The sequence below is a fragment of the Anolis carolinensis genome, chromosome 4, assembly GCF_035594765.1.
Source record: "Anolis carolinensis isolate JA03-04 chromosome 4, rAnoCar3.1.pri, whole genome shotgun sequence".
Taxonomy (NCBI): Eukaryota; Metazoa; Chordata; class Lepidosauria; order Squamata; family Dactyloidae; genus Anolis; species Anolis carolinensis.
In genome coordinates, this window is record NC_085844.1 from 130,387,896 (window position 1) to 130,414,908 (window position 27,013).

A 27,013-nucleotide genomic window follows, 5' to 3' on the forward strand; every position below is an offset into this window, starting at 1 on the left:
ACAAATTTAGCACCAAAATATCACGATATTTTGAAAACATTGACTACAAAAATGGCTTGGATAATCCAGAAACTTGGATAAGCGAGGCTTGGATAAGTGAGACTCTACTGTATATATAGATTCCTTCCAACGAAATGATCCTGAGGGCTAATTTAGCAGTTGCTCCCTGTTTTCTGCACTGCATGACAAGCTGCATTGCAACTCTAGGCTGTGTATTTATCAAACTCCCTTACCTTTTCCAAGAGGTGTGCCTCACAAACATTGGCTGCCTCCAAAGGCTACACTTCCAGTAGGGACCCAAAGCAAAGTTCTTGGGGAAAGCGCAGAAGAGGTTAAGGAGCAGCTGAGGGTATGAAAAAACCCAATTCTAATTGAAGGAAAGGCTACATTGAATGCATAGGGTGCTTTCCTTTGCTGCCAGGTCTTGCTTGGGACTCCTCCAAGGTAGCAAAAGATCCTCTCCTCACAGCTGGTGAGTTTTGAAAGCTTCTTTTACAGGACAAACATCCATGCAATGCCATTGTGTTCACCCCTTTCAGTCTGGGGGAGAGGAGGAATGCAATGCTGAGTGGGTTTCTCTCTCCCATTTGGGTTTTAAAACCCACACACACACATTGGAGGGCAGGGTGGAATGCCACGCTAAAAAAGGAGCACGTCACATTGGGTCAGCAAGCTTTTAGGACTGGGCTGCAGGCGTGAGCTGCCTTCCAGACGCGCGAGGCTCCTCAGGGGAGAAGGAAGGTAGGTCAAGCCGTCGCGCGCCCTTCCCGCCTTGGAGAACTGCCGCGCGCCCTTCCCGCCTGTTCTGTTATCTCCCATCTCAATAGCAAACGCAATGTCTTTAGTGCCCCTCAGAGGCAAGGAGCGCGGTCCAAGTTTGGCCTTTCTCCTGCAGTGAGAGAACTAGCCTGGAAAACGACAGATAAACCCCTTCCCAGCGCTGCTGCTCCCTGAATGCCAGCCTAATGTCTTTTAGCAGCAGCAGCAGCAGCAGCAATGTGTCCTATACAGTAAAGTCTCACTTATCCAAGCCTCGCTTATCCAAGCCTCTGGATTATCCAACGCATTTTTGTAGTCAATGTTTTCAATATATCGTGATATTTTGGTGCTAAATTCATAAATACAGTAATTACTACATAGTATTACTGCGTATTGAACTACTTTTTCTGCCAAATTTGTTGTCTAACATGATGTTTTGGTGCTTCATTTGTAAAATCATAACCTAATTTGATGTTTAATAGGCTTCTCCTTAATCTCTCCTTATTATCCAACATATTCGCTTATCCAACATTTTACCGGCCCGTTTATGTTGGATAAGTGAGACTCTACTGTATAACATTGTCAGAACCATAGTCAAGGGAATTCAGTCCCCTGTCAGCCAATAAAGTACAGGGCTGAAGGCATATAACATCCTTTCACACAGCTATATAACTCAATATCAAGGCAGAATATCCCACAATATCTGCTTTGAACTGGGATATCTGAGTCCACACTGCCATATAACCCAATTCAAAGCAGAAAATGTGGGATTTTATTCAGCTGTGTGGAAGGGGTCTTAAAAGGTCGTCCCTTTTACTGGTTTTTGCATTCTTTTTGCTCTTTCTTTTTTTTGTTACCTCACCGTGCTAATTGGTTTATTTTATAGAAAATAGAAAAGGTTATGTTTGCATCAGTGTTTGCCACAATAACTACTTCGGCTTTTCCGACAAGCCTTCAATCATGTTTAGACTCGCTTATAATACATATGAGGACCGTTGACTCTTTTTTAGCACTTTACAATTCTGAGATGGAATACTGCTGTTTATTTACAGCAGTAGCTGCATTTTATTGTTTTTACCGGGGGTACTGTGAATTTATGATGTTGTGTTGACTGTTTATTGCCTATGTTTTGTTTTGCACTTGTTGTATTTTGTATTTTCTGTCACACCTTGAGTGTTTTGTGAGCCGCCCCGAGTCCCTCTGGGAGATGGTAGTAGGATATAAAGTTTTCTTCTTCCTCTTCTTCCTCTTCTTCCTATTCTTTCTCTTCTTCTTCTTCTTCTTCTTCTTCTTCTTCTTCTTCTTCTTCTTCTTCTTCCTATTCCTCCTCCTCCTCCTCCTTCTCCTCCTCCTCCTCCTCCTCCTCTTCTTCTTCTTCTTCTTCTTCTTCTTCTTCTTCTTCTTCTTCTTCTTCTTCTTCTTCCTATTCCTCCTCCTCCTCCTCCCCTTCTTCTTCTTCTTCTTCTTCTTCTTCTTCTTCTTCTTCTTCTTTCTCCTCCTCCCCCTCCTCCTCCTCCCCCCTCCTCCTCCTCCTCCTCCTCCTCCTCCTCCTCCTCCTCCTCCTCCTCCTCCTCCTCCTCCTCTTCTTCTTCTTCTTCTTCTTCTTCTTCTTCTTCTTCTTCTTCTATTTTCCCAAATTGAGGGGTTGGCATTGTCTTTGTTGATGCTGTCCATCTATCTTTCTTTGGCTGCCTTAGTGGTTGTCATCCTGCAATCTCCAAATGTAGTGGTGTTTGTGCTACTATGTTGGTTCTCCACTTACGAGATGGCCGCACCACCGTAGTCTTGCTTTCTGCATTTTCTTGCTGAACATCTTTATTCCTAGTCTTTGATGGATGTCAGCATTTGGCACATGGTCAAGAAGTGTTAAGCGAAGTATCCGTCTCAGCATTTTCATTTCCATCATGTTAAGGGCTTGTTCGTGTTTCTTTGTTGCTGGCCAGCACTCTGCCCCCGTAGAAGGCTGCTGGACGAACAACTGTAGTGTAGATCTTAGTCTTAATTGTTCAGGCATTTTTGAGTCACACAGAATGCCAGTAATTTGCTGCCATTTCAACCACGTTGCATTTATTCATGACTGTACGTCTGGCATTATGCTGCCATCTATGGAGACCAATGACCTGAGGTATTTAAATTGGGTAGTCTTCTTTAGGGCTTGTCCATTAATTTGAATTGTTTTTCCAGTTTGGAGGCCACATTCCAGATACTCTGTTTTGGGTATGTTCAGTGAAAGTCCATTTTTTGCTGAGTCTATCACTCCATGGCTGCAGCTGTTGTTGGAGGGCTGCATGTTTTTGCCACAATAACTACTTTGCAGACTTTAATTCTGTGTTTAACACAATTCTCCCGCATAGACTGGTGTCTAAACTTATAAATCTTGGATTGTCATATTCAATCTATCCCTGGATTATGGACATTCCCAGAGGGTTAGATTGGGTCACCATACCTCATCAACTCTCACTCTCAACACTGGGCTGTGTATTGAGTCCTCTGTTTTACACTTTGTACACATATTATTGTACCTCTGTCCACCATAGCAATATCATTATCAAATTTGCAGATGATACAACTGTGTTGTGGCTTATCTCTGAAGGGGATGAGTTGGCCTATCTGGATGAGGTAGGTCAGCTGCTCTTGTGGTGCAGGAACAATAATCTAGTTCTTAACATCAATAAGCCCAAGGAGATCATAATGGACTACAGGAAGAATGGACCAGAAATGCAGCCTTTGATCATAAATGGAGACTAAGTGGAGCAGGTGGCCAGTTTTAAGTTCCTGGGTGTCACTGTTAAGGAGGATCTGACCTGAGATATCCATATGGCAGCGTTGGTTAAGAGGGCCCAGCAGAGACTGTACTACCTGAGACTTCTAAGGAACCGACAACTAAATGAAAAACTTCTGGTGACTTTCTACCACTGTGCTATAGAGAGTGTCCTAACCTACTGCATCTGCGCATGGTTTGGTAATTGCACAGTGGCAGATAGGAAGGCGCTCCAAAGTGTCACCACTTCTGCACAGAGAATCATTGGTTGTCCTCTCCCCTCTTTGGATGAACTTTATAGATCCCATAGCTTTAAGACAACTCAGAGCATTCTTGGGGATTCATCTTATGCGGCTTTAAAAAAAAATTATAGCCATCTGGCAGACGGTACAGGATGACAAAGACAAGGACAAACAGAGTGAGAGATAGCTTTTATCCTAGAGCTGTAATTATACCGAACTCCATGGTTTCGCATTGGTGTGGCATGGGGGGCTGTGCAGTGGAGGGATGAGTATTTTGTTTTGTGGTGTGTGCTGGGAAAGACATTGAATTTCTTTGTGCAACAGCACAATGATAATAAAGTTATTCTATTCTATTTCTCAATATATTTATATATTTACATGCATGCTGAGAAGTCAAATCAAATTATTAAAAGTATTTTAAATAAGAAATTCTGTAGCCACTATACATAGATGTAGTTTTATATTCAGTAGTGACATCTAACACAGGGGTGTCACACTCATTTTCATCAAGGGCCACATCAACCTTATGGTTGCCTTCAAAGATCCATTGAATTCATGGCTGGAAGTCAATACAGAGGATAGCTATACTTTTTAAAATAGTGGTCCATGCTCTTTAGTTTTATATCCAGTTTGGGTCCCCAGATGTTATTGAATGACAACTCCCATCACTTTTGGTGATCCGCCATGCAGACTGGGGATAATGGGTAATGCAGCCCAACAACACTTGTGGCCCTGAGGCTGGGGATAGGTTGCTGCTCAGTTGCTTAGTCGTTTCCGACTCTTCGTGACCTCATGGACCAGTCCACGCCAGAGCTCCCTGTCGACCGTCGCTGCCCCCAGTTCCTTCAAGGTCAAGCCAGTCACTTCAAGGATATCATCCATCCATCTCGCCCTTGGTCGGCCTCTCTTCCCTTTTCCTTCCATTTTCCCCAGTATCATGATCTTTTCCAAGCTTTCCTGTCTTCTCATGATGTGGCCAAAATACTTCAGCTTTGCCTCTAATATCCTTCCCTCCCGTGAGCAGCCGGGCATTATTTCCTGGAGGATGGACTGGTTGGATCTTCTTGTGGTCCAAGGCACTCTCAGGATTTTCCTCCAGCACCAGAGTTCAAAAGCGTCTATCTTCCTTCGCTCAGCCTTCCTTATGGTCCAGCTCTCGCATCCATAGGTTACTATGGGGAATACCATTGCTTTGACTATGCGGACTTTCGTTGCCAGTGTGATGTCTCTGCTCTTCACTATTTTATCAAGGTTGGCCATTGCTCTCCTCCCAAGAAGTAAACGTCTTCTGATTGCAGTCTGCATCTGCAGTGATCTTTGCACCTAGAAATATAAAGTCTGACACTGCCTCCACGTTTTCTCCTTCTATTTGCCAGTTATCAATAGGTGTAGTTGCCATGATCTTGGTTTTCTTGATGTTTAACTGCAACCCAGCTTTTGCACTTTCTTCTTTCACCTTGGTGATAAGGCTCCTCAGCTCTTCCTCACTTTCAGCCATCAGCGTGGTATCATCTGCATACCTAAGGTTGTTAATGTTTCTTCCAGCAGTTTTAACTCCAGCCTTGGATTCATCAAGCCCTGCATGTCGCATGATGTGTTCTGCGTACAAGTTGAATAGGAGGATGAGAATATGCAGCCCTGCCACACTACTTTCCCAATCTTGAACCAGTCTGTTGTTCCGTGATCTGTTCTTACTGTGGCTACTTGGTCTTTATACAGATTTCTCAGGAGACAGACAAGGTGACTTGGTATCCCCATATCACCAAGATAGGTTAAAGAATATTTTAAAATTAAACACCATCTTCACAAGCCTTGTATCTAAACCCACACCCCAATATTGTGACTGAACAGAACAAACTGCAAACTATCACCACTTCCGTCAGCTCTAGACCTGATATCTAATGATGAGGAATACAGAAGTTGTAGTCCAGCATCTGGAGGACCACATAATATGAAATGGCAGGTTGGATTTAGCCCACAGGTCTTGAGTTTGACACATCTAATCCAACAGAATGACACCTGCTGACCCCTTCTTATACAAATTGTGTTATGTGTTTTTCTAAATAAAGTAATGATGTAGCCTTCGAGTGTATTCCAACTGTTGCTATTCTGTATCTTTCAAAGGTTCAGTTTAAGATACTGTATAGGATCCCTAAACAGAAACACATCCCAGCCTGTGATATCTATGGTTATATGTTTTTGAAATTTATTTGCACCTTGTTTGTTCTGGTTACCCCACCCATCCACCCCACCCCCACTTTTCTGGGATTAATGCCTATCCCATAATTTCTTCACTGTGATAAGAAACCAAGGGGTAATTTGTGTTAAAACTGTTGTAGGGAAGTAAATCAATGGGTCCTTTGGCTGCACCTCAGTAATTTGAGGGACACTAGTAGGTTATGTAATCATCCCACCAGACTAAATATGAGGAAAAGAACTGGCACCTGCGTTTGTAATATGGTGTAGCCAATATGCTCTATCAGTGTGCAGTCTGTCATTACTAATGATTTTAGTTTCTATTTGTTTGTGTTTGAGAGATTATCCAAAGCGAGCACAGACTCGCCAACCAAAGCCTGTAAGAGGGAGTTTTTGTTGTCTGGAGCTAAGTTTGCATGAGAGCTGTTGGAGTCAACAGAAGAAAAAACAAAAACAAACGTTGTCTAGTTATGTCCAATTGTGTTCAATGACTGGATGGAGACTCAGAGTTTCAGGTCTGTGGAATTCCCTGCCAGTATATATCTCAATGTGTCCAGTTCTGACTCACAATCCAATGCCGTCAGTATTTTAATAGCTCAGTGTTTATTTGATACTTTATGTTTAGGCAGGAGTTGACATACCACCACCTAAGATAGTATGAAATCTTAACAGGAATTTTATCATAGTGAATCAAAAGACCCTTAGATCTTTTGCAGACTATTGTCATCAAATCAAGAGATTTTAATGTGTTATAATATTCTGCAATAAGGAAAGATAATAATAATAATAATAATAATAATAATAATAATAATAATAATAATAACAACTTTATTTTTATATCCTGCTCCCATCTCCCCAGAGTGGACTAGGGGCGGCTCACATGGGGACAAGTCCAGTTTCAACATACTATAAAATACAGCATAATTAAACCAATGCAAAACAGGTAAAATAGTATAAACATAAAAACCAGCATAAAACATCAACATCAAAACATTAGAACATTAGAGTCTGAACATAATATACAAAGTGTAAGATACAATTAAGCAGACTCTACAAGAGGGAATTAAGAATCTCATTACAGAGTTCAGTCAGTAAGAGTGGAGTGTGACAAAGTGCAGTAGTTGTGGTAACTAGTTGTGGTTAAGTAAAGTTAAGTAATCTTGTAATCTTATTAAATTAAACCAGGATTTTAAAATGGGCCCTGGAGTTGAGAGTGGATCAAGCTTATGTTCTCTTGAAGGACTATATTGATTTCTCCCTATTGCAGAAACCATGGCAAAAAGAATAGCAGTTATTGGTGCCGGTGTAAGTGGACTAACATCCATCAAAGCCTGCCTAGAAGAGGGACTTGAGCCCACTTGTTTTGAGCAAAGCAATGACATTGGAGGACTTTGGAGATTCACAGTAAGTAGAAATCCTTATTATTAAGGTTAAAAAAAACAAACCCTTATTACTTGAATGTGACTTTATGGGAGTTTTCTTCTGCAAAACATGCTCTAGTGCATTTTGCCACCAGTATATATGTCATTAGAATATAAAAGAAGATCTATGCAAGACCAGACTGAATATCTGTCTACTGCAGCATTCTAGTCACAAAGTGGCTGGCCAAACGCTCATGTGAAATGCTTGCAATTAAGACATGAAATCAATTACCAGCAACCGGCAATGAAACACATGATGCCTCTTATCCTTATGACTATATGACTCTTATCCTTATGACTACCATGATTAGTGGCCACATTGCACAACTGCTTCTGGGTGAAGTTGGTCACTGAAGCCAAACTAGATATGACATTAATAACAGGAAAGTATTTTTTAAGAGGTGTGCAATGTGCATGTTACCACTAGCATACAAATTGGCCTTGAAATGAGTTATAAGCAGAAATTATCAAAGTCATTTTGTATTTTTTGGGAGGGAGCCCAGAGAGGTTTAAAAAAAAAAAGATTACAAGTATGAATAGAGAGTCGGTCAGTGTGCTTTAGTGGTTTGAGCACTGGACTTTGACTCTTTGCCAGTGGTTGATCTTAGCAAATCAAACTCTTTTGGCCTCAGATATTAGGCAGCGGCAATCTCCTCTTTAGAGTAGCCATAAGTCATAAACGTCTTGAAAGTATATAAGATTTATATAAGAGATTACCATTGTGAGCACATGAGTCAGTATCAGCTTTGACCATATATTAAACTTGCAGCCACACCCTAATAAAACTGACAATGTATTCTAGTTCTGTTTATTCTGAGGTACCAGTGTAATAAATCATCCCAGTATTTTGTGTTTAGCATGAGCTGGAAATCATGTGGCCCTCAGTACAGTGTTGCATCGTAACTTCCAGCAGCCCCATGCAGCATAGGTAATGGTGGAGAAGTTGCAATCCAACATCATCCAGAGAGCTACAGTAGAGTCTCACTAATCCAAGCTAAACGGGCCGGCAGAAGCTTGGATAAGCGAATATCTTGGATTATAAGGACTGATCAAGGAAAAGCCTATTAAACATCAAATTAGGTTATGATTTTACAAATTAAGCACCAAAACTTCATGTTATACAACAAATTTGACAGAAAATGTAGTTCAATACACAGTAATGTTATGTTGTAATTACTGTATTTATGAATTTAGCACCAAAATATCACGATATATTGGAAACATTGACTACAAAAATGGCTTGGATTATCCAGAGGCTTGGATAAGCGAGGCTTGGATTAGTGAGACTCTACTGTATATGACTCTCACCTCTGGCTTAGTTATCAAAGGCTTTTTATGTGTTTGCATTCTTTAGGAAAAACTGGAAGAAGGGCGGGCAAGCATCTATTATTCAGTTGTCACCAATACCTCCAAAGAGATGACGTGCTTCAGTGACTTTCCAATGCCAGAACACTTCCCAAACTTTCTGCATAATTCCAAGTTTCTGCAATATTTGCATCTGTATGCAAAGCACTTTGATCTCCTCAAATACATCAAGCTTAAGGTAAGTTGATTTAAAATGATGTTCTGCTCCAATCCCAATGGGCAAGGTGTGGTCCATCTGTTCAGGTTTGTTGTTAAAAAAAAAAAAGGGGGGGGGGAACAGCAGTGTACTCGAAAAACAAAAATAAGCTTATATTAGAAGGACTATTTATACAATAACTAGGAAGCTTTCCATTTTGGACCACAACCTCCTTATATCATGGGATTCTGGGAATTATCATTCAAAACTAATGTCTGGTAGTTCAGAAAAGGGGGCTGGCAAAACTACCTTTGAGCACTCCTTAATTAAGAAAATCCTATGAAATCCATGGGGTTGGCATGTCATGTCAAGCACATGCATGAACACAGAATGGTTTAAACCTGAAGTCTCCATTGTATATGCAAACTCCAGGACCATTTGGTACTCTATATACCTTTGCTTTTTTTAAAAAATGGATTCTTTAAGTGCCAGCTTTCATTAGTACGATTTCCAAAATTTTTGAATAGTGGTGGGGTTTGGGAGGACTGATCCAACATGATGGGAGTTGTAGTTCATCCTGCATACAGAGACCACTGTGACCCCAACCAATGACAAATCTGGACCAAATTTGGCACACAGACCCAACGTGCCCAACAGACCATACTGGAGAGGTTTGGGGCAGTTGGACTCCAGATTCTGGGAGTTATAGTTCACCAACATCAAGAAACCACTTTGAACCCAGCCCACAATGGATTTGGGCCAAACTTGGCACACACAACCTACTTGGCCAAATTTGAATAATGGTGGGGTTCGAGGGGTTGACCTTGAATTCTGGAAATTTTAGTTCACTACACCCAGAGAGCACTCTGAACCCAAGCAATGATGGATTTGCCCCAAACTTGGCACACATACTCAACATAGCCAAATTTGAATACTGGTGGGTTTACTGGGGGGGGGGGGGGGGTGACCCACAGATTTGGAAATTGTAGTTCACCTGCAATAAAAGAATGCAACCAACAATGGATCTGGACCAAACTTGGAATACAGACCCAACATGGCCAACTTTTAATACTGATTGGGTTTGGGGAAAACTGACCTTGAATTTTGGGAGTTGTAGTTAACCTACACCCAGAGAGCATTGTAAATGCTACCAACAATGGACCTGGACCAAACTTGTCACACATAATCCTGATGACCAACTGAACATACTGGAGGGGTTTTGGAGGGGGGGGGACTGACCCACCTGGATGGGTAGTTCTCTCTGTATCAAGAGAGCACTCTGAACCTCACCAACGATGGATCTGGACCAAACCTAGCACACAGAATCCCCATGAGCTACAGAACATATTGGAGGGGGTTGGGTGGGGAGGTACTGATCAGGCATGATGGAAGGAAGGAAGGAAAACAAAATTTATAATTTGCCAGTCCAAAGAGAGGATTATGGCATCTTGGGAATTTGACCTTGAAAAAACTGTTTAGTCTAATCAGAACTACCACTCCCCAAGGAATTGGAAAAATCTGTTTTTCAACAGCCAGCAATAGAATATATATATACAGTGTTTTAAAGGACTATAGATTCTGCCAAGAGAAGGACAAGATAAATAAAAGGATGACTTATGGTGGTCATGTGAGAAAGCCAAATATTAGTGAAAAGAAATACACGAATTAAGCGAAAAAATACTGATGACAAAAATCCCTCTAAAACCAGAATGTTTCTTGCTAGGAATAACAAACACAGATTGGAATTTGAATAAAGACAAAATCTTTACATATATAACAACTGCAGCAAGAATTACATTTGCCAGGGTCTGGAAACAGAAACAAATTCCCACTAAGGATGATTGGATTGAGAAGATGATGGACATTATGAATATGGATCAGCTGACTTCCTTGATAATGAGACCACAGGGTAAGATCAGAAACAGCACTGACTGGATGAAAGAAAATAAGCTGAAGATCTTAATTTAAAAAGTGAAGAACAAATTAAATAAGACCATAGAAGAATAACCAATGACATGAGACACACAGATAACTGCCCACCACTATGAAGAAGAAAGGAAGCAATTTTTGTTTTTGTGTTTCTCCTTCTCACCTTTCTTGCCTCCGCCCCCACCTACCCCTCCCCCTGCCCTCCCCCTCCCACCCCAGCTTCGCCAAGAGTGAAGCTTTTTACTCTTTGCACTTGAAAATTTCCTCAATAATTTTTTTTTTAAAAGGATTACTTTATACATAGATTCAGAAGAAAAAGCAGATGGTAATGGTGAAGATTGGGAAAAATTTAGACAATCTGAAATTTTGAACAATGCTTTTGAAACAACAAACAGCAAACTGGATAAATTACAAGATATATCAAGCTTTATAGATATGCTGGATTACAAATTTGAAAGTTTAATACAGGAGAAATAAACTGGAGAGGAACCGAAGATGCATGATCTCCAATAAAAAATCTACAAGAAAACATATAGCCAAAAAACCAACCAGTTCACCTACTAAGGTCCTCACTCAGATGGAGAGGTGTCTATGAAAATGTCTAAAATCTGAGAAAGATGTAGATTGAAATTGTAGAACATGAGAAACATGAACCAGAGTTGGGGAAAGAACTGAGTCAGGTGCTGGAGGCAAATTTTGAACGGGCTAATGGGAACAAAACCTCGAGAAAGAAAAGTTCAAGAAGCCTGGTCTTCAGGAGCTATCTGGGAAAGTCTTTAAAAATGGACTATAAAAATATTGTAATACTGAGTGATTTCAGTTAGATCAGAAGAGTTTCTGAAATGGCCAAATTTCAAAAATCTTGGGCTCCAAGATTCATGGCATGGAAATTTGGGTTTTAATCAAATAAATTATATAAAAATCAGGAAATGAGAACCCAAGAGTAGTGGATGGAAAATATTATCACTATTAATATTGCATGCATATATATATCACACTTGTATTTTGTACTAAACATCCATCCACATTTTAAGAAATTTTGTGAAACTTAACTAATAGGATTGGGATGGGACTACATTAAAAATTGATTGGTTATACAGAAGTATATACATCTGATGTAATACAAAAAGGGAGGAAGCATGATAATGATAAAATTATACAAATACTACCCTATTAACAGTTTAAATGAAAATTGTAGATTTTTTTCATAGAAAATAATAATAATTTAAGAAAAGAATTATGGTAAGTGAAACAATCTGCCATGAAAAATTAAGATCAATTTCCATTGAAGAAGAACTGGAAAAGAAGAGATGAAGATCATGAGATAAGATGAGAAGACAGAAGAAGATACAATCAATAGACTTAAAATTAAAATAGTTAGAATCTTCAATATTTTATGAAATATGTGTTAAAGAAATAGAGATGAAGGCTTAGTTGTAATAATGATAATTTTATAAAAGAACTCCCCATACCCCAATAACCCCCACCCCCTTTGATCTCTTTTGTGACATATTAGATATTTGTAAAGATGCAACTAACCAATAACAAATCTATTATCCCCAATTTTTCTTATTTCTTCTCTATTTCCCTCACCCTTCCGCTTCTAGTATGAATTTTATTTTACTTTAAATAAAATAAATTACTTTAAATAAAAATATTTGAAAAAATATGTATGCAAAACATCATAGTTTAAAAATGTGTATTAACTCAAATAAACCACATCAGGGATTCCAAACATAGTGCCTCCAAAGCTTATGCCTGGCAACTGGTAATTTGAGAACTAGGAAACAAAGCATTATATTATTTCATTTTTTTCAATAGTGTACCAGGGACATTCTCATCATGCCAAGTCTACAGCAAAGTGAAAAGTTGGAATAAACTGAATTTGAGGTTTAAATTAGATGGCTTTATTGTAAGTCCACACTTAGACCACAGGGGACTAACATGTCGAAATTTAGTCTCCAATCTATTCTTTTTTTAGCAAGGCCTTTTCATGCCGAGGAAATGTTTATCAAGCACCCAAAAGTGCCATCCTTAAAGGAGCGATCATTTTCCAGAAAATAGTCAACCAAAATTATATAACACAATATAATAATATATATAATTTATATAATATATTCAGTTAACACTCTTTCTATGGATTCTGTTTAACATTTATGTCTTTAAAATTTTCAAAACAGATTCCCAAAAACCAAATCTTGATTTTGCCATTTTGTATAAAGGACATCATAATGTAATGGGATAAAGTATAGGGACACCAAAGTGCATGTTTATAAAGCTATTGTCCTCCCAACCCTGCTATACGCCTGTGAAACATGGACGGTCTACAGATGTCACACTCAACTCCTGGCAAGATCCCACCAGCGTTGCCTACGAAAAATCCTGCAAATCTCTTGGGAAGACAGGCAAACAAATGTCAGCGTGCTGGAAGAAGCAAAGACCACCAACATTGAAGTGATGCTCCTTAGCCATCAACTCCACTGGACTGGCCATGTCCAAGTGCCTGATCACCGTTTCCCAAAGCAGTTACTATGCTCCCAACTCAAGAATGGGAAATGTAATGTTGGTGGACATGAAAAGAGATTTAAAGATGGGCTCAAAGCCAACCTTAAAAACACCGAGAACTGGGAAGAATTCAAAGAGGCACAAATGGAGGGCTTAAGGGAGAAACGTGCCAAGAGGAAGGCGCATCAAGCCAGCCCTGACTAGGACCACCTTCTGTCTGGAAATTGATGTCTTCACTGGGGAAGAATAGGTCTCCACAACCACCTACACATCCACCGCCAAGACACTACACCTGGAGGACCATCATCCTCGAGCTACGAGGGATTGCCTAAGTAAGTAAGTATGTAATGGGACTTGAGCATATACAGACTTTGATATCCACTGGGTCCTCTACCCAACACCAATAGATACCAAGAGTCCAATGTACAGTTACATATAGGAACAACATTAAGAAAAATACATATAGGGTAACCATCTTAGCAGTATCACAAAAAGATCAAGTATCCCTTTGGTTGACTATTGCAAATTGTAACTTGCCTTGTATTATAATTTTTTGGGGTTTGTTTTCCTTGCAACTGCTTTGCTATAAACAAAAGTTTTGTGTGAAGTCCAGTTGATACCATCTTCCTGTATGTTTCCATTTATTCTTCCATCTCTTTTTTTTCTTCCTATGGAAGAACCAGTTAATTATGGTGCATTGTCATTTCTCTAGTAGCCTTCATAGTACATGATTGGTAACAGTGTCTTTATCTTGCTTTGCCACAGACCACAGTCCTCAGGATAGAAAAAAGCCAGGATTACTCAATCAGCGGTCAATGGGCTGTGGTTACAGAGAAAGATGGGAAACAGGAATTCTTCATCTTTGATGCTGTCATGGTCTGCACAGGTCACCAGAATGAAGCATATATCCCGCTGAAGGATTTTCCTGGTATGGTTTTCCTGTGAAGATATACAACAAGATTGTGGAAAAACTGAAAGTATTTTGATTGTTTCTTCAAAGGTTTAGAAAACCCACAGCCTGAGTGGATCCATAGGGTCCAGAACTAGGGGTGTGGTCTGATTGGCCCAGTTGTAGGAGCAAATGAGAACAACAGACTCCCAAGAGGCCTTTCCCAGGATGGAGGGAGAGAACAATTGCCTGCTTATCCTTCTGGGGATGGAATATATACACAATTAAGCAGTATTTCACATGACATAATCCCTATGATAGCCTTTTGATAATTCCCTGTTTCCTGGTGGTACAGATGCACTTGGAAAGAGAAAATAAGCAATAGATGTGAAAGCTGAAAATAAATTACGTGTCAGTGAGCTCTTGGACATTTAATGTATAAAACCTCTGCTGGACAGATACAGCATGCAAGATATGTGGGAGATGGCTAATGAGCAAAATATCTTTAAAATAAGATAATGCTTTTCTTGGATACCTGTTCTGGTTCTCATTTCCTTAGAGATGTCTTCCCCACTCCTTGTCTATAGTTTAACAAAATAATTAAAGGTTGAACATCACTTATCTGGAATTTTGAATTTTTTAAATACTCAGTTATAAATCTGTTTTCCCCAGATTGCTCAGCTTTCACTTTAAAAGTATAATTAAGAGGCTTGAATTTGTGTTGTTTTTCTGTGAAACAACACAAATTGTGTTGTTTCAATTGTGTGAATGGCTTCCTTTTTCTATAGTTAAGCCAAGCCAAGTATGCTCTGGACATGATTTTAAAACTTGAATGGCTCAAAATCCAAATCAAGAATCTGACATTTGTTCCCACACTGTCTCATTACAACTTGATATTCTTCACTGCAGGTTTTGAAAAGTTCAAGGGGAACTATTTCCATAGCCAAAATTATAAGGATCCAGATGGATTTATGGGAAAGACGGTTTTGATAATTGGAATGGGGAATTCAGCGGCTGACATTGCTGCAGAGATCTGTAGGAAAGCAAAGAAGGTAAAAATAGGTGTTCTGTTTGTGTTTGAAAGTGAAATAAAAATGAAATTGAGAAGAAATTGTGTACCAGCTACTGGTTACAGAATAAAGTAAATAAGTGGACCCTTATGCTCTGAAAATGGTAGAACATGGATGAGGCATAAACTGGGATGAAACACAAACTGGTTTATGTGCCCATCTTTCACAGATTAGCAATTACAAATTAAATGATAGTACAGAATGAGTAAAATCCACTTCACATCATTTTGTGGAGACATAGTTATACATTCAACATATTTCAAAGTGCTGTTTCCCTAACACTGGATTCCACTGCATCACCATATGAATGCAAAAAGGCTGAGTTTTTGTTTAATCTAGAGATGTCTCCAAGAATGCATCTAGAGCACACGTCCTCAAATCCTGGCTCTCCAGCTTTTTGGGCCTCCAAGTCCCAGAAGTCCTAACCAGTTTGTTCAGTTGTCAGGAATTCTGGGTTTTGGAGGTCCAAACACCTGGAGAGCCGGTTTGAGGATGCTTGATCTAGACTGAATTAATGCTGTTTGACACCACCTGAATTGACATAGCTCAATGTTATAGAATCTGGGGAGCTGTAATTTTATTAAGTTCTTCGCCTTCTTTGCCAAAAAGTGCTGTTATCTTACCAAACTACAACTCTATAGAATTCCATAGGACTGTGTCATGGCAGTTAAAAGCAGAGTAAAACAGCATTAATTCTACAGTCTAGGTGCACCCTTGGTTTTGCAAAGCTTTGCTAGCCATATTGTTTCTAAAATAATAGTAGAACCTTCAAAAATGGAAGCAATTTCACCAATAAAGAAAACAAAATTGGTAGCCAAGATTCTTAATTTCAGTTATCAGATCCTAATTATATTTATCTGTAACACACTCTGATTATGATGTTTCCAGAGCAAATTGTTTTATGAAGCTAACAAATTATAAAATAATTTAATACATACATTTGACTTGGTCAAAGTCAAACCTAGATTTTCTTTGGTTCACTCTAGACTGTTTTTTGAAAACTTAGTACTGTTGCCATCACAAAGCTCAAATATTTTCAGAATTTAATGAGATAGATAACTATTATTGTCTTCACTAGAATCAAAAGTTTCACAATGGGATGCAAAAGTTTCCCTGTTGTGAAGAAAAAATGAGGTTAGCTATTTTCAAAATAATCCCAGAATTCTTGTTCTTGAGTTTCACAAGTGTTTAAACTGACTTCTGCAAACAAAGAGACTATATGATGTACAGTATGGGTAAAATAGATACAAGCTATTGATTTGAAGGGTGACAATTCTTTCTTTACAAATTTTCTTGTTGCCCTGCAGGTCTTCATCAGTACCAGAAATGGCTCCTGGGTGATGAGCCGAGTGGATGACAATGGCTATCCCTGGGACACCATCTTTCACACCCGCTTCAAGAATATGATTCAGAATTCACTCCCTTGGTTCCTTTTGCAATGGATGATAGAAAAAAAGATGAACCAGTGGTTTAACCATGAAAACTATGGCCTAGTGCCAAAAAACAGGTATATAGGCATTTATTTACCTCTGGTGAAGCTTACTTTATCCTGTGTTGGCTGGTAGTAACAATTACAAGACATAACAAGGTTAATCTAATGAATATTTTTGAAGTTCAACATTTAATCTTCAGTCCGCCATCTAATATAATTTAGTGCCCCCTCCCTAATGCAGGAATGGGTTGAGAAGGGCAAGACAGTCTTGCCAACTAGCCAAAAAAAAAAAAGCAAGATGGGGAAGATTTATTTATTTATTTGCAGTATTTATATTCCGCCCTTCTCACCCCGAAGGGGACTCAGGGCGCATCACATTGCACACATATAAGGCAAACATTCAATGCCATAACATAGAACAGAGACAGAGATAGACGCAGGCACGGGCTGGCCTCAAACTCATGACCACTTGATCAAAGTGATTTGTTGCAGCTGGCTGCTAACCAGCCTGTGCCACAGCCCGGCCTGTTGTAGTAATATCAGCCACACTAAAGAAAAAGAGGATACCATAGAATCATAGAGTTGGAGGAGACCACAAGGGCCATCCAGTCCAATCTTCTGCCCTGCAGAAAAAAACCTAGTAGAAGCATTCCCCACGGATGGCCATCCAGGCTCTGCTTGAGAACTTCCAGAGAAAGGGACTCCGCCACACTCTGACACAACATATTCCACAGCTTGTACCATCAGGAAGTTCTTCCTAATGAATCTCTTTTCCTGCAATTTGAATCCATTGCTCCATGTCCTAGTCTCTGGAGCAGCAGAAAACAAGCCTGCCCCCTTCTCATTGTGACATCCTTTCAAGTATTTAAAAATGGCTTTCATGTCCCCTCTTAGCCTTCTTTTCTCCAAGCAAAACATTCTCAGCTCCCTAAGCCATCCCTCATAGGACTAGATTTTCAAATTTTTGATCATTTTGGTCAGCTATTTACCAGCTTAATATCCTTCTTGAGTTGTAGTGCCCAGAACTGGACACAGTATTCCAGGTGAGGTCTGTCCAAACAGAATGGGGCTATGACTTCCCTCCATCTAGACTCTATATTCCTATTGATGTAGCCTAGAATTGTAATTGTGATATGCCACCAACCCCATCCTAATAATAATAATAATAATAATAATAATAATAATAATAATAATAATAATAATAATAAACTTTATTTTTGTATCCCGCCTCCATCTCCCCAAAGGGACTCGGGGCAGCTTACATGGGGACAAGTCCAATTAACATAGTTTAAAATAGCACAATAAAGTTCATAAACTAACATAATAAAACAATATAAAACAAACAGCATCACAGTACAATATAAAACAGCCAGCAAACAAACAACTAGTAGCCTGATATAGTGAACATTTACTAGGCCTAGGTGGTCAGGGTGGTGCAATCGGTTGCAAGGACCGAGCTGATGAATAAAGTGCAAAAGTCAGATGACAGAATTAGAAGGGCAATATAAAGTAGAATACTCTATTTCCTTAATGCCTGCAAATTGGTGTGGACATGAGTCTTCCACCACTTTCTTCCAGGCATGGCAGTGTGTTGCTGCTGTTGCTGTCACAGGTATAATGATGCATCCACCTCTTCAGCTTTGGGTAGGTGAAGCTGCCACATGTATTATTGATAACAATAATAACAACAAAATATTGCTCCTTCCAACCTATAATTAATGCAAGTATCTCCACTGTTTCCCCTCCCCTTCTAGGTCACTGCTGAAAGAACCAGTGTTCAATGATGATCTTCCAAGCCGTATCCTGTGCGGAGCTGTGACAGTGAAGCCTTCTATCAAGGAATTTACCGAAACCTCTGCCATTTTCGAAGATGGGAGTATAGAGGAGAATGTGGATATTGTCATTTTTGCAACTGGATACAATGTTGCATTCCCTTTTGTGGATAAGTCAGTGATTGAGGTGACTGACAATCGTATCCCATTGTATAAGCATATTTTTCCTATTCATCTGGAGAAGCCAACATTCGCAATTATTGGTCTCATCCAACCCCTTGGGTCAATCATGCCCACTTCAGAACTGCAAGCCCGCTGGGCTACCAGAGTCTTTAAAGGTGAGATTATGGCAGAGATTGAAAATTCATTTAATGTGGCATGTCACTTCACGGATAATGAGAAAGCAAAACCTACCTAGATATTTTATAATCTAAAATTAGACATACTGTACAAGAAATGAGAGGAGGAGGATTGAAATGGAGGTAGAAGGAGTAAGCAGGAAAGCAATATACTGTTTCAATTATGTGTGTTCAAACTTAGCTACAATTTTAAATAGAGAACTATATACCGTTTTCATATTGCTTGTTTGTTTAAGCTATTGTTGCTGTTGTGTTCCTTCAAGTCATTTCCATCCTATGCTGACCTCCACGCTTTTCTGTCTTCTCATTATGTGGCCAAAGTACTTCATCTTTGCCTCTAATATCCTTCCCTCCCGTGAGCAGCCGGGCATTATTTCCTGGAGGATGGACTGGTTGGACTTCTTGCGGTCCAAGGCACTCTTAGAATTTTCCTCCAGCACCAAAGCTCAAAAGCATCTATCTTCCTTTGCTCAGCCTTCTTTATGGTCCACCTCCCGCATCCATAGGTTACTATGGGGAATACCATTGCTTTAACTATGCGGACCTTCGTTGCCAGTGTGATGTCTCTACTCTTCACTATTTTATCGAGATTGTTCATTGCTCTCCTCCCAAGAAGGAAATGTCTTCTGATTTCCTGGCTGCAGTCTGTGTCAGCAACAATCTTTGTGCCTAGAAATACAAAGTCTGTCACTGCCTCCACATTTTCTCCCTCTATTTGCCAGTTATCAATCAGTCTGGTTGCCATTATCTTGGTTTTTTAAATGTTTATCTGCAACCCAGCTTTTGCACTTTCTTCTTTCACCTTTGTTATAAAGCTCCTCAGCCTTCTCCTCACTTTCAGCCATCGAAGTATTATCATCTGCATATCTAAAGTTCTTAATGTTTCTTACAGCAATTTTAACTCCATTCTCCTCCCCTTATCCTTCCCCAAAAGCCTGTTGGCAGAAGGCCAGCATGGATGGGGCCATTCTGGTCTCTCTTGGGAGGAAGTTCCACAGCATGGGAACAGCCACTGAAAAGGCCCACTCCCGTGTTCCCACCAAGCATGCTTGAATGGGTGGTGGGACCGAGTGAAGGCCCTCCCCAGTAGATCGTAGATGTCTCCCAGGTTCATAGAAAGTGATGTGGTCCTTCAGATAACCTGGACAGGAACCATATAAGGCGTTGTAGGTCAAAATCAGCACTTTGAATTGTGCTTGGAAACGTGTTGGCAGCCAGTGGAGCTGTGTGCTCCCTGTAGATTTAAAATGTGTAATCCCCTTGTCGTTTCTTCAATCTTCTGGACTATGAAATTGTCAGCAAGACAAGTAAGGAATTTGTTAGACCTGATATTTTTGCCACAGTTGTCTTCCAATAAGTATCAGGATACAGTATTTAAAGTTTGCCATTACTATTGCATCTCACCTTTATGAATCTGTAGCCATCTATTCTAGTAAGAAATCATCTAGGTCCTCAGTCTGGCTTTGAGGTCTGAAGTAGATCTCCACAATGCCATCCCTGTTTCTTCCCATCTTAATTTTTACCTGGCTTGAAGAGTTTATATCATGAATCTCCTCAAAGGGTAAATATCCTTGATATTATTCCCCCTCCTTTCTTGTTCGGTCTGTTTTTGAGAAATAGGTTATAAACTTATTACTACATTCCAATTGTGAGACTAGTTCCAGCAGTTATGCCAGTTATATTACATTTACTTTGTGTATTAACTTCAGGTTCACCTTGTTTATTTCCCAAGCTATGTGTAGTTCTGTACATTCACGAAGGTCAAGGGTCATCCCCTCTAGGCACTTCTTTAAGTTTTTATCTCTTCTGTTTGTTGAGTTCTTGTACTTTCTGCTCAGTTTTCTCTATACTGGTTGGAGTATTCTCTCCTGATAAACACTTGCATACCTGAATGCTGTTTTCCTGCCTCACATAACTCAGTTTAAAGCCCTCCTAATCAGGTTTGTGAGACTCTTAGCAAAAATGTTTCTGCCAACCTTTGTGACATGCAAGCCATCCCTTGCCAGAAGCCCAACTTAATTAAACCACAGCCCATGGTCCGAGGAGCCAAATTGTTCCTCGTGGTACGATTTGGGAAGCCAAATATTTACTTCAATTATCTTTCTTTTCCTTTCTAGAGAGAACTTCCAATTGATTCTGTACTTCCAGATGTACAGAATGATTCCTGGTCCTTCTACTATACGTGACTTTCCTGCAAGACAACATGCTCTTTTTTTACAGTAAAGTCACACATAGAAAAGTATATCTCCTGTGTGTGGGGACTGAATTCCTACTAAAAGGGACCCCCTATGTTATTTTCATTTGTGATTCTCCAGTATAGGTAGTCTGTTCTGCTGAATCCAAGGCAACTTCATTCATAATACAGTACATTGTAATGTGGATTCCTGGGTCTCAAGGTGCTGGACCTTCTCTTCTAAGAGGGCCATTAACTTACACTAGCTGCAAGTATAGCTATCCACATCCTTGAGCAAGAGCATAGAGACTCCAGAGTTGTTGCAAGTGACTGCATGAGCTCCTTCACCATCCATTGTTTGCAGACTTAAGTAGAAAATTAAGTAGATAATGGAGAGAAATCTGGGCACTTTCCTCATACCCCCCCCCCCCCACCAAAGGTCGACATGAATGCTGAAATACAATACCATTTGAGCTCTACGAGTCCAGCATTTTTTTCAAATGAAACAGAGTGTTTGAGGATCAGAACATTTGCAGGAATACCAAGATGCTTGTTTATAAAGCTATTGTCCTTCCAACTTTATTGTATGCCTGTGAAACATGGACCATCTACAAACGTCACTCTTGACGTTTGGAAAAATCCCATCAGCATTGTTTTTGAAAAATCCTGTCAATCTCAAGAAGACAGGCAGACAAACCCCAGCGTTCTGGAAGAAGCAGACTATCAGCATTGAAGTGATGATCCTCCGCCATCAGCTTCACTGGACTGGCCATGTAATTGTCTGAATGCCCAATTACCATCTCCTAAATTTTATTAAATAAAATTATTTTATTCTCAATTCAAGAATAGAAAACAGAATGTTGGTGGACAACAATAGAGATTTAAAAATGGAGATAACACTAACCTTAAAAAATGTGGTCTAAACACTGAGAACTGGGAAGATCTGGCACTTGAGCATTGTAACTGGACTTCAGCTTTTACCAATAGTGCTATGAATTTTGAGGAGGCATGAATACAGGGTGAAAAGAAAAACATGCTAAGAGGAAGGTGTATCAAGCCAACCCTTGTTGGGACTGCCTTCTATCTGAAAATCTATGTCCTCATTATGAAAGACCATATGGATCCAGAATAGATCTTCAAAGTCACCTATAGACCCACCATGAAGACTACTTTTGGATGACAATCATACCCTGCCACGAGTGAGAACTTATAGTAGCATAATGCAGTTTGAAGCCTGCTTGAGGGCAGAGTGTCCACAAAACATACACCCCTAATTTGTGTTGCAGTGTGCATCAAGCCAGAAATAGCATGAGATCTTTTGTCTTGGTGAACTCTTAATGTATATGTTTATAGTGACCACATGATGAAGCAAAAATGTAAAGCAAATAGTCAAAAAGAGTGGAAAGGGAAGGCACATAACACGAGGGCTGGGAATCTTTAGGCAAACCACCTAACCCACACTTTGGCTCCAATTACTTCCTCCTTTTGCTTCTTCCACTCCATTACAGTCTTTTGGTTTACCTGAAAATTCTATACGCTGTCAGAAAATCCTGCTGAATATACAAAATGATTATACCGAGGATAGGAGAATTCATCACACCTGAAGTGAAGCACCTTCTGTGAATTTGAGAAGGGAATGAATAAGGCAATGTGGTGAGATAGCTTAATGTTTGAATTCCCAACTTTTCTTTTTCTTTTCTTTCTTTTTCTTAGGACTGAGTTCTTTGCCTTCAGTAAGCACCATGGTGGCTGACACCAACCAAAGAAATGAGAGAAGAATACAACGGTAAGAGAGATATTTTTTGCTTTAGTGTAATCCTGTTTGACACCCCATATCAGATTTTCAAAAAACATGGATATAAAATTAAAAACTTATATCTGGTGAACAAAAGACTTTGAGAGCTACTTAAACTTTTTACAAAGTGGTCTGAGGATTTACTAATTTTGTCCTCGTTTTCTAATCTTAAAAATAGAATCACAGGATTGAAAGAGATCACATACAGATTGATACAGTCATCATACAGTCCAACCCCCCCCCCCCCACCCCACCCCGCTATGCAGGAACACACAATTAAAGCACTCCCAACAGATGGCTCTAAATTCAATCCTGGAAGCCAGGCTGAGAATATATGGATGAAAATTTGGTAGGAGACAAATGAGAGGGAAGAGATTGCGGCAGTCTACCACAATCATAAAATCATACATTTGGAATTGACCACAAGGGTCATCTAGTCCAACCCTCTGACATGTAGAAACACATAATCTTTGGGCTCCTGACATAAGGCCATTCAACCTCTGTTTAAAAACCTCCAGTAAAGGAGACTTCACCACAGTCCGAGATAGCATATTCCACTCCTAATAGTTAGGTGGAATCTCTTTTCCTACAATTTGAATGCATTGCTGCATGTCCAGGTCCCAATACACCGGCTTTTTGTTGCAGTTTGAAGCCAGATTCAAATCGCAGTCGTCAGGCAACACATTTCTACAAAAGTACATGAAAGAAACCTCTTAATGTGCATCAGTGCTCTGTGTAATTACCATCTGTGTTTCAAGCTGGTTCCAAGATTTCCTATGCAATCATCTGCATAGCAAAACCACATTCTTCAAAACCAGTTTGAAACTGATCAGAATAGATGGGGCTCTTATTCTCTAGAGAAGGGGAAAACAAGCTTGTGCCTCCTCAATATTAAAATATTTACCGTAATTGTTTGGGTCCTCTTTTGTCACCCTTTTTGAAAATGGAGACATTTGCCTTCCTCCAATCTGCTGGAACATCTTGTGTTTGGCAGGAATTGTCAAAAATGATTGCCAGAGAGGTTCTGAAATTATTTCTTTCAGTTCTTTTAATACACTTGAATGTAATACATCTGGCCCTGGAGGAATTACTCTGTCTCGAACAGAATGCCTGCCAGAAGCACATCTCTTATCTGCTTTTAAAAGAAAGCTATACATGTATTTTGGAAGATATGTTATGATAATCTTAAACCCCTCTAGAAAGAGAGTGACCATCATGGCATGTCTTCCTTGAACCCTACCACAATATTTCCAATTGCAAAAAACTTCTGTCTTTTGGGTTAAATATCCTCAACCTTTGACAGCCTTTGGAGAAAGTTTTTGTGGCTGTTGGGGAAAGGCTGTTTGTGTGAACTTGGAGCTTGCTGGCTCATGTGTTCTTTAATGTTCTATTGTTCTTTAATATTATATTTCCAAATGCATTAAAAATATACAAAGAAACTAACTGAAAGAAGAAAAGAAATGCAGAAAAATGAAACACAGTAAAGAATAATATAGAAGTAATATAAAAAGATACATTTGACCACCAGTCTTCTTAATAATTTTTATACAGAAACTAAATAAAATTACTTGATCAAACATAATTACCATTTGTGTCTTTCTACTACTGCTAAAACCTATAAAATATTATTTCTCCAATAAAAAGTCATATATCAGCTTAACACATGCTATAATAGTCCAAACCCACATTTATTACACCATCCTCATTTTTGTGGAACAAAAAAACCCCACAGCAAGATTTGTGTGATTATTAAAAACTTCTGATCTTAATTTTTAAAACAAAAAAACCAAAAATAACATAGTCAAGAGGTTTACTACATTCAGCAAAAGTACCTTCAAAGCTCTGTCACATTTTTATTAGCCCTGCTGTACAGTATGTGTCTTAAAATTTTAAGCTTGTTCTCAGAGTAAACGTGATTAGCTGTTTTACTAAATTGTAGTGACAGTGGTGTGCCTTCAAGTCATTTCCAGTTGATAGCAACACAAAAGTGAATGTATCCAAGGCTTTTCTTACAGGGGAGTTGTCATTGCCTTCCTCTGAAGCTGAGAGAGTATGTTAACAGGTCACTGCATAGAGTTCCATGAATAAGCAGGCATTCAAACCCTGATCTCCCAGAGTTATAGCCCAGCACTCGAACCTCTACTCCACCCCGGGCTATTTTCATTACATTGTTAAGCTAAAGGAGCACTATGTACTGACTCCACTCCCTCAGATAAAGTTGCAACTTTTATCTTTATTTTCTCCATTTCTAAAGGTTTGGCACCAGCCGCAATCAATCGATCCAAACAGATTTCATTGAGTACCTGGATGAGCTTGCTGTTGAATTAGAATCAAAGCCAAATCTGTTCTCATTGTTACTGCGGGATCCCAAGCTGGCCATGATGATCTTCTTTGGGCCCTGTAGCCCATTCCAGTTTCGACTTATGGGACCTGGGAAATGGGCAGGAGCCAGGGATGCCATATTCACCCAGAAGGAACGGGTCATCAAACCTACTAAAACCCGAGTTGTGGGCAACTCTCCAAGCTATAAACAGTTTTTCCTACTTAAAATCAGTGGTATCATTGTTGTCTTGGCTGCTCTATTCCTGATCTCCACCAACTAATACAAGAATTATGGTTTGAATTTAGATTGCAAAAGTTATGCATGGCTCCTCCTACAATAATCAGTTTATCTGTGGAATCATTGATTCCATGGCTGCAGTCAGACCTCTATTGTTACAAGCTTTTGCGTATGCATTCAGAAATGAAAAATGTTTTCTTCCTCAAAAAATGTGCAATATAAAGGTGGTGTGCAAAGATACTCTGATATATGTCTGTATATAAAACATAAGTATTTACTTATAATCCCCCCCAAAAAAGTTCAACTTCCAGATTCCTCTCCACTGTGCCTGGTGCCTCGAGATACACCTGGCCATGGGAGAGGCAGGCAGGGAGGCCGGATGAGTGGGAGGAGAATGATGCAGTGGTGAGGAAACTCCCTGGGGTCCATAGCAGTGATGATAGTGCCCTATCTCTCCTTATTGCCCCTAGGAGGGCTTTGAGATTTTTTTTAAACTTTCATGAAGGGTAATCTACCTGACCCCCTGAAAATGTGGAGGGCCAAGTGTAGCTGAGACCACATAGCCCATAGCAATTCTGTCCATAACTTCAAGGAATATTCATCTTTCTCTTTACCCCCCCCCCCCCCTAGCTGTTTTAGATTACATGTATTCACATTCATATTGAAAAACATCTAGGAAACTCAGTGAAAGGGTAGGCAGGGTACAAAAATTTCAGAATTTCTCAGAGAATATTTGTAGGTATTTTGGTATCTGTTTTGTAAGGTACTCATTTTACATTTTATTGCAAGAATACATAATTAAGTCAACACAGGTAAGACAGAATAGAGGTACAGGCAATCCACACATTACGAACAATATAGGTTATGTAGGTTTGTTCTTATCCTGAATTTGTTTATAAGTTGGAACAGATACATTTTTAAGTGTAACTCCAGCCGTGTGTGTGTGTGTGTGTGTGTGTGTGTGTGTGTGTGTGTGTGTATAGGTAAAGGTAAAGGTTTCCCCTGACGTTAAGTCCAGTCATGTCTGACTCTGGGGGTTGGTGCTCATCTCCATTTCTAAGCCGAAGAGTCGGCATTGTCCGTAGACACCTCCAAGTTCATGTGGCCGGCATGACTGCATGGAGCGTGTGTGTGTATGTATGTATATATGTGTATGTATGTGTGTGTGTGTGTGTGTGTGTGTGTGTGTGTGTATATGTGTGTGTGTGTGTGTGTGTGTGTGTGTGTGTGTGTGTAAGCTTTGGGTAGCATAGGGGAAGGTTAATACCCATTGGTGTTTATTTTGCTGTCTGTGTCCCTGTTCAGAAGGTTTCACCTCACTTTCTGTCCCTGTGATAATTGGATTTTGACCATGCTGGCTTGTTGTGGAAACAAGGATTGGAGAGAAAGCTTTAGTGGAGACACCTTTTCCCCATACCTCTTCCTTGAGTGAATTTCCCTTCTGAGGGGTAGATTTCCCTCACTTCCTGTTGTCTCATCCTTGTTCTTAACTATGAGTTGTTTGTAAGTTGGATGCTTGTAACCCAGGGACTACCTGTACTCCACTGGCAATCATAGCACACCAATTGTAATCAAATACATTTTGTACATTAAAAAATGAGAGAAGCACAAGAGAACACTGTATAATAAAATGCTTTCTTTTAAGATGA

At 39.7% G+C, this 27,013-nt stretch overlaps 1 protein-coding gene across 1 annotated transcript; it reads left to right on the forward strand.

The window, feature by feature from the left end:
- LOC100556073 (dimethylaniline monooxygenase [N-oxide-forming] 2) lies at nucleotides 1–27,013 on the forward strand. Its single transcript, XM_062977802.1, has 9 exons — nucleotides 1–472; nucleotides 7,226–7,362; nucleotides 8,734–8,922; nucleotides 14,080–14,242; nucleotides 15,113–15,255; nucleotides 16,581–16,780; nucleotides 18,460–18,815; nucleotides 22,723–22,795; nucleotides 25,059–27,013. The coding sequence occupies exons 2-9, from the start codon at nucleotides 7,231–7,233 to the stop codon at nucleotides 25,405–25,407; spliced, it is 1,605 nt and encodes a 534-aa protein (XP_062833872.1). The 5' UTR covers nucleotides 1–472; nucleotides 7,226–7,230; the 3' UTR covers nucleotides 25,408–27,013.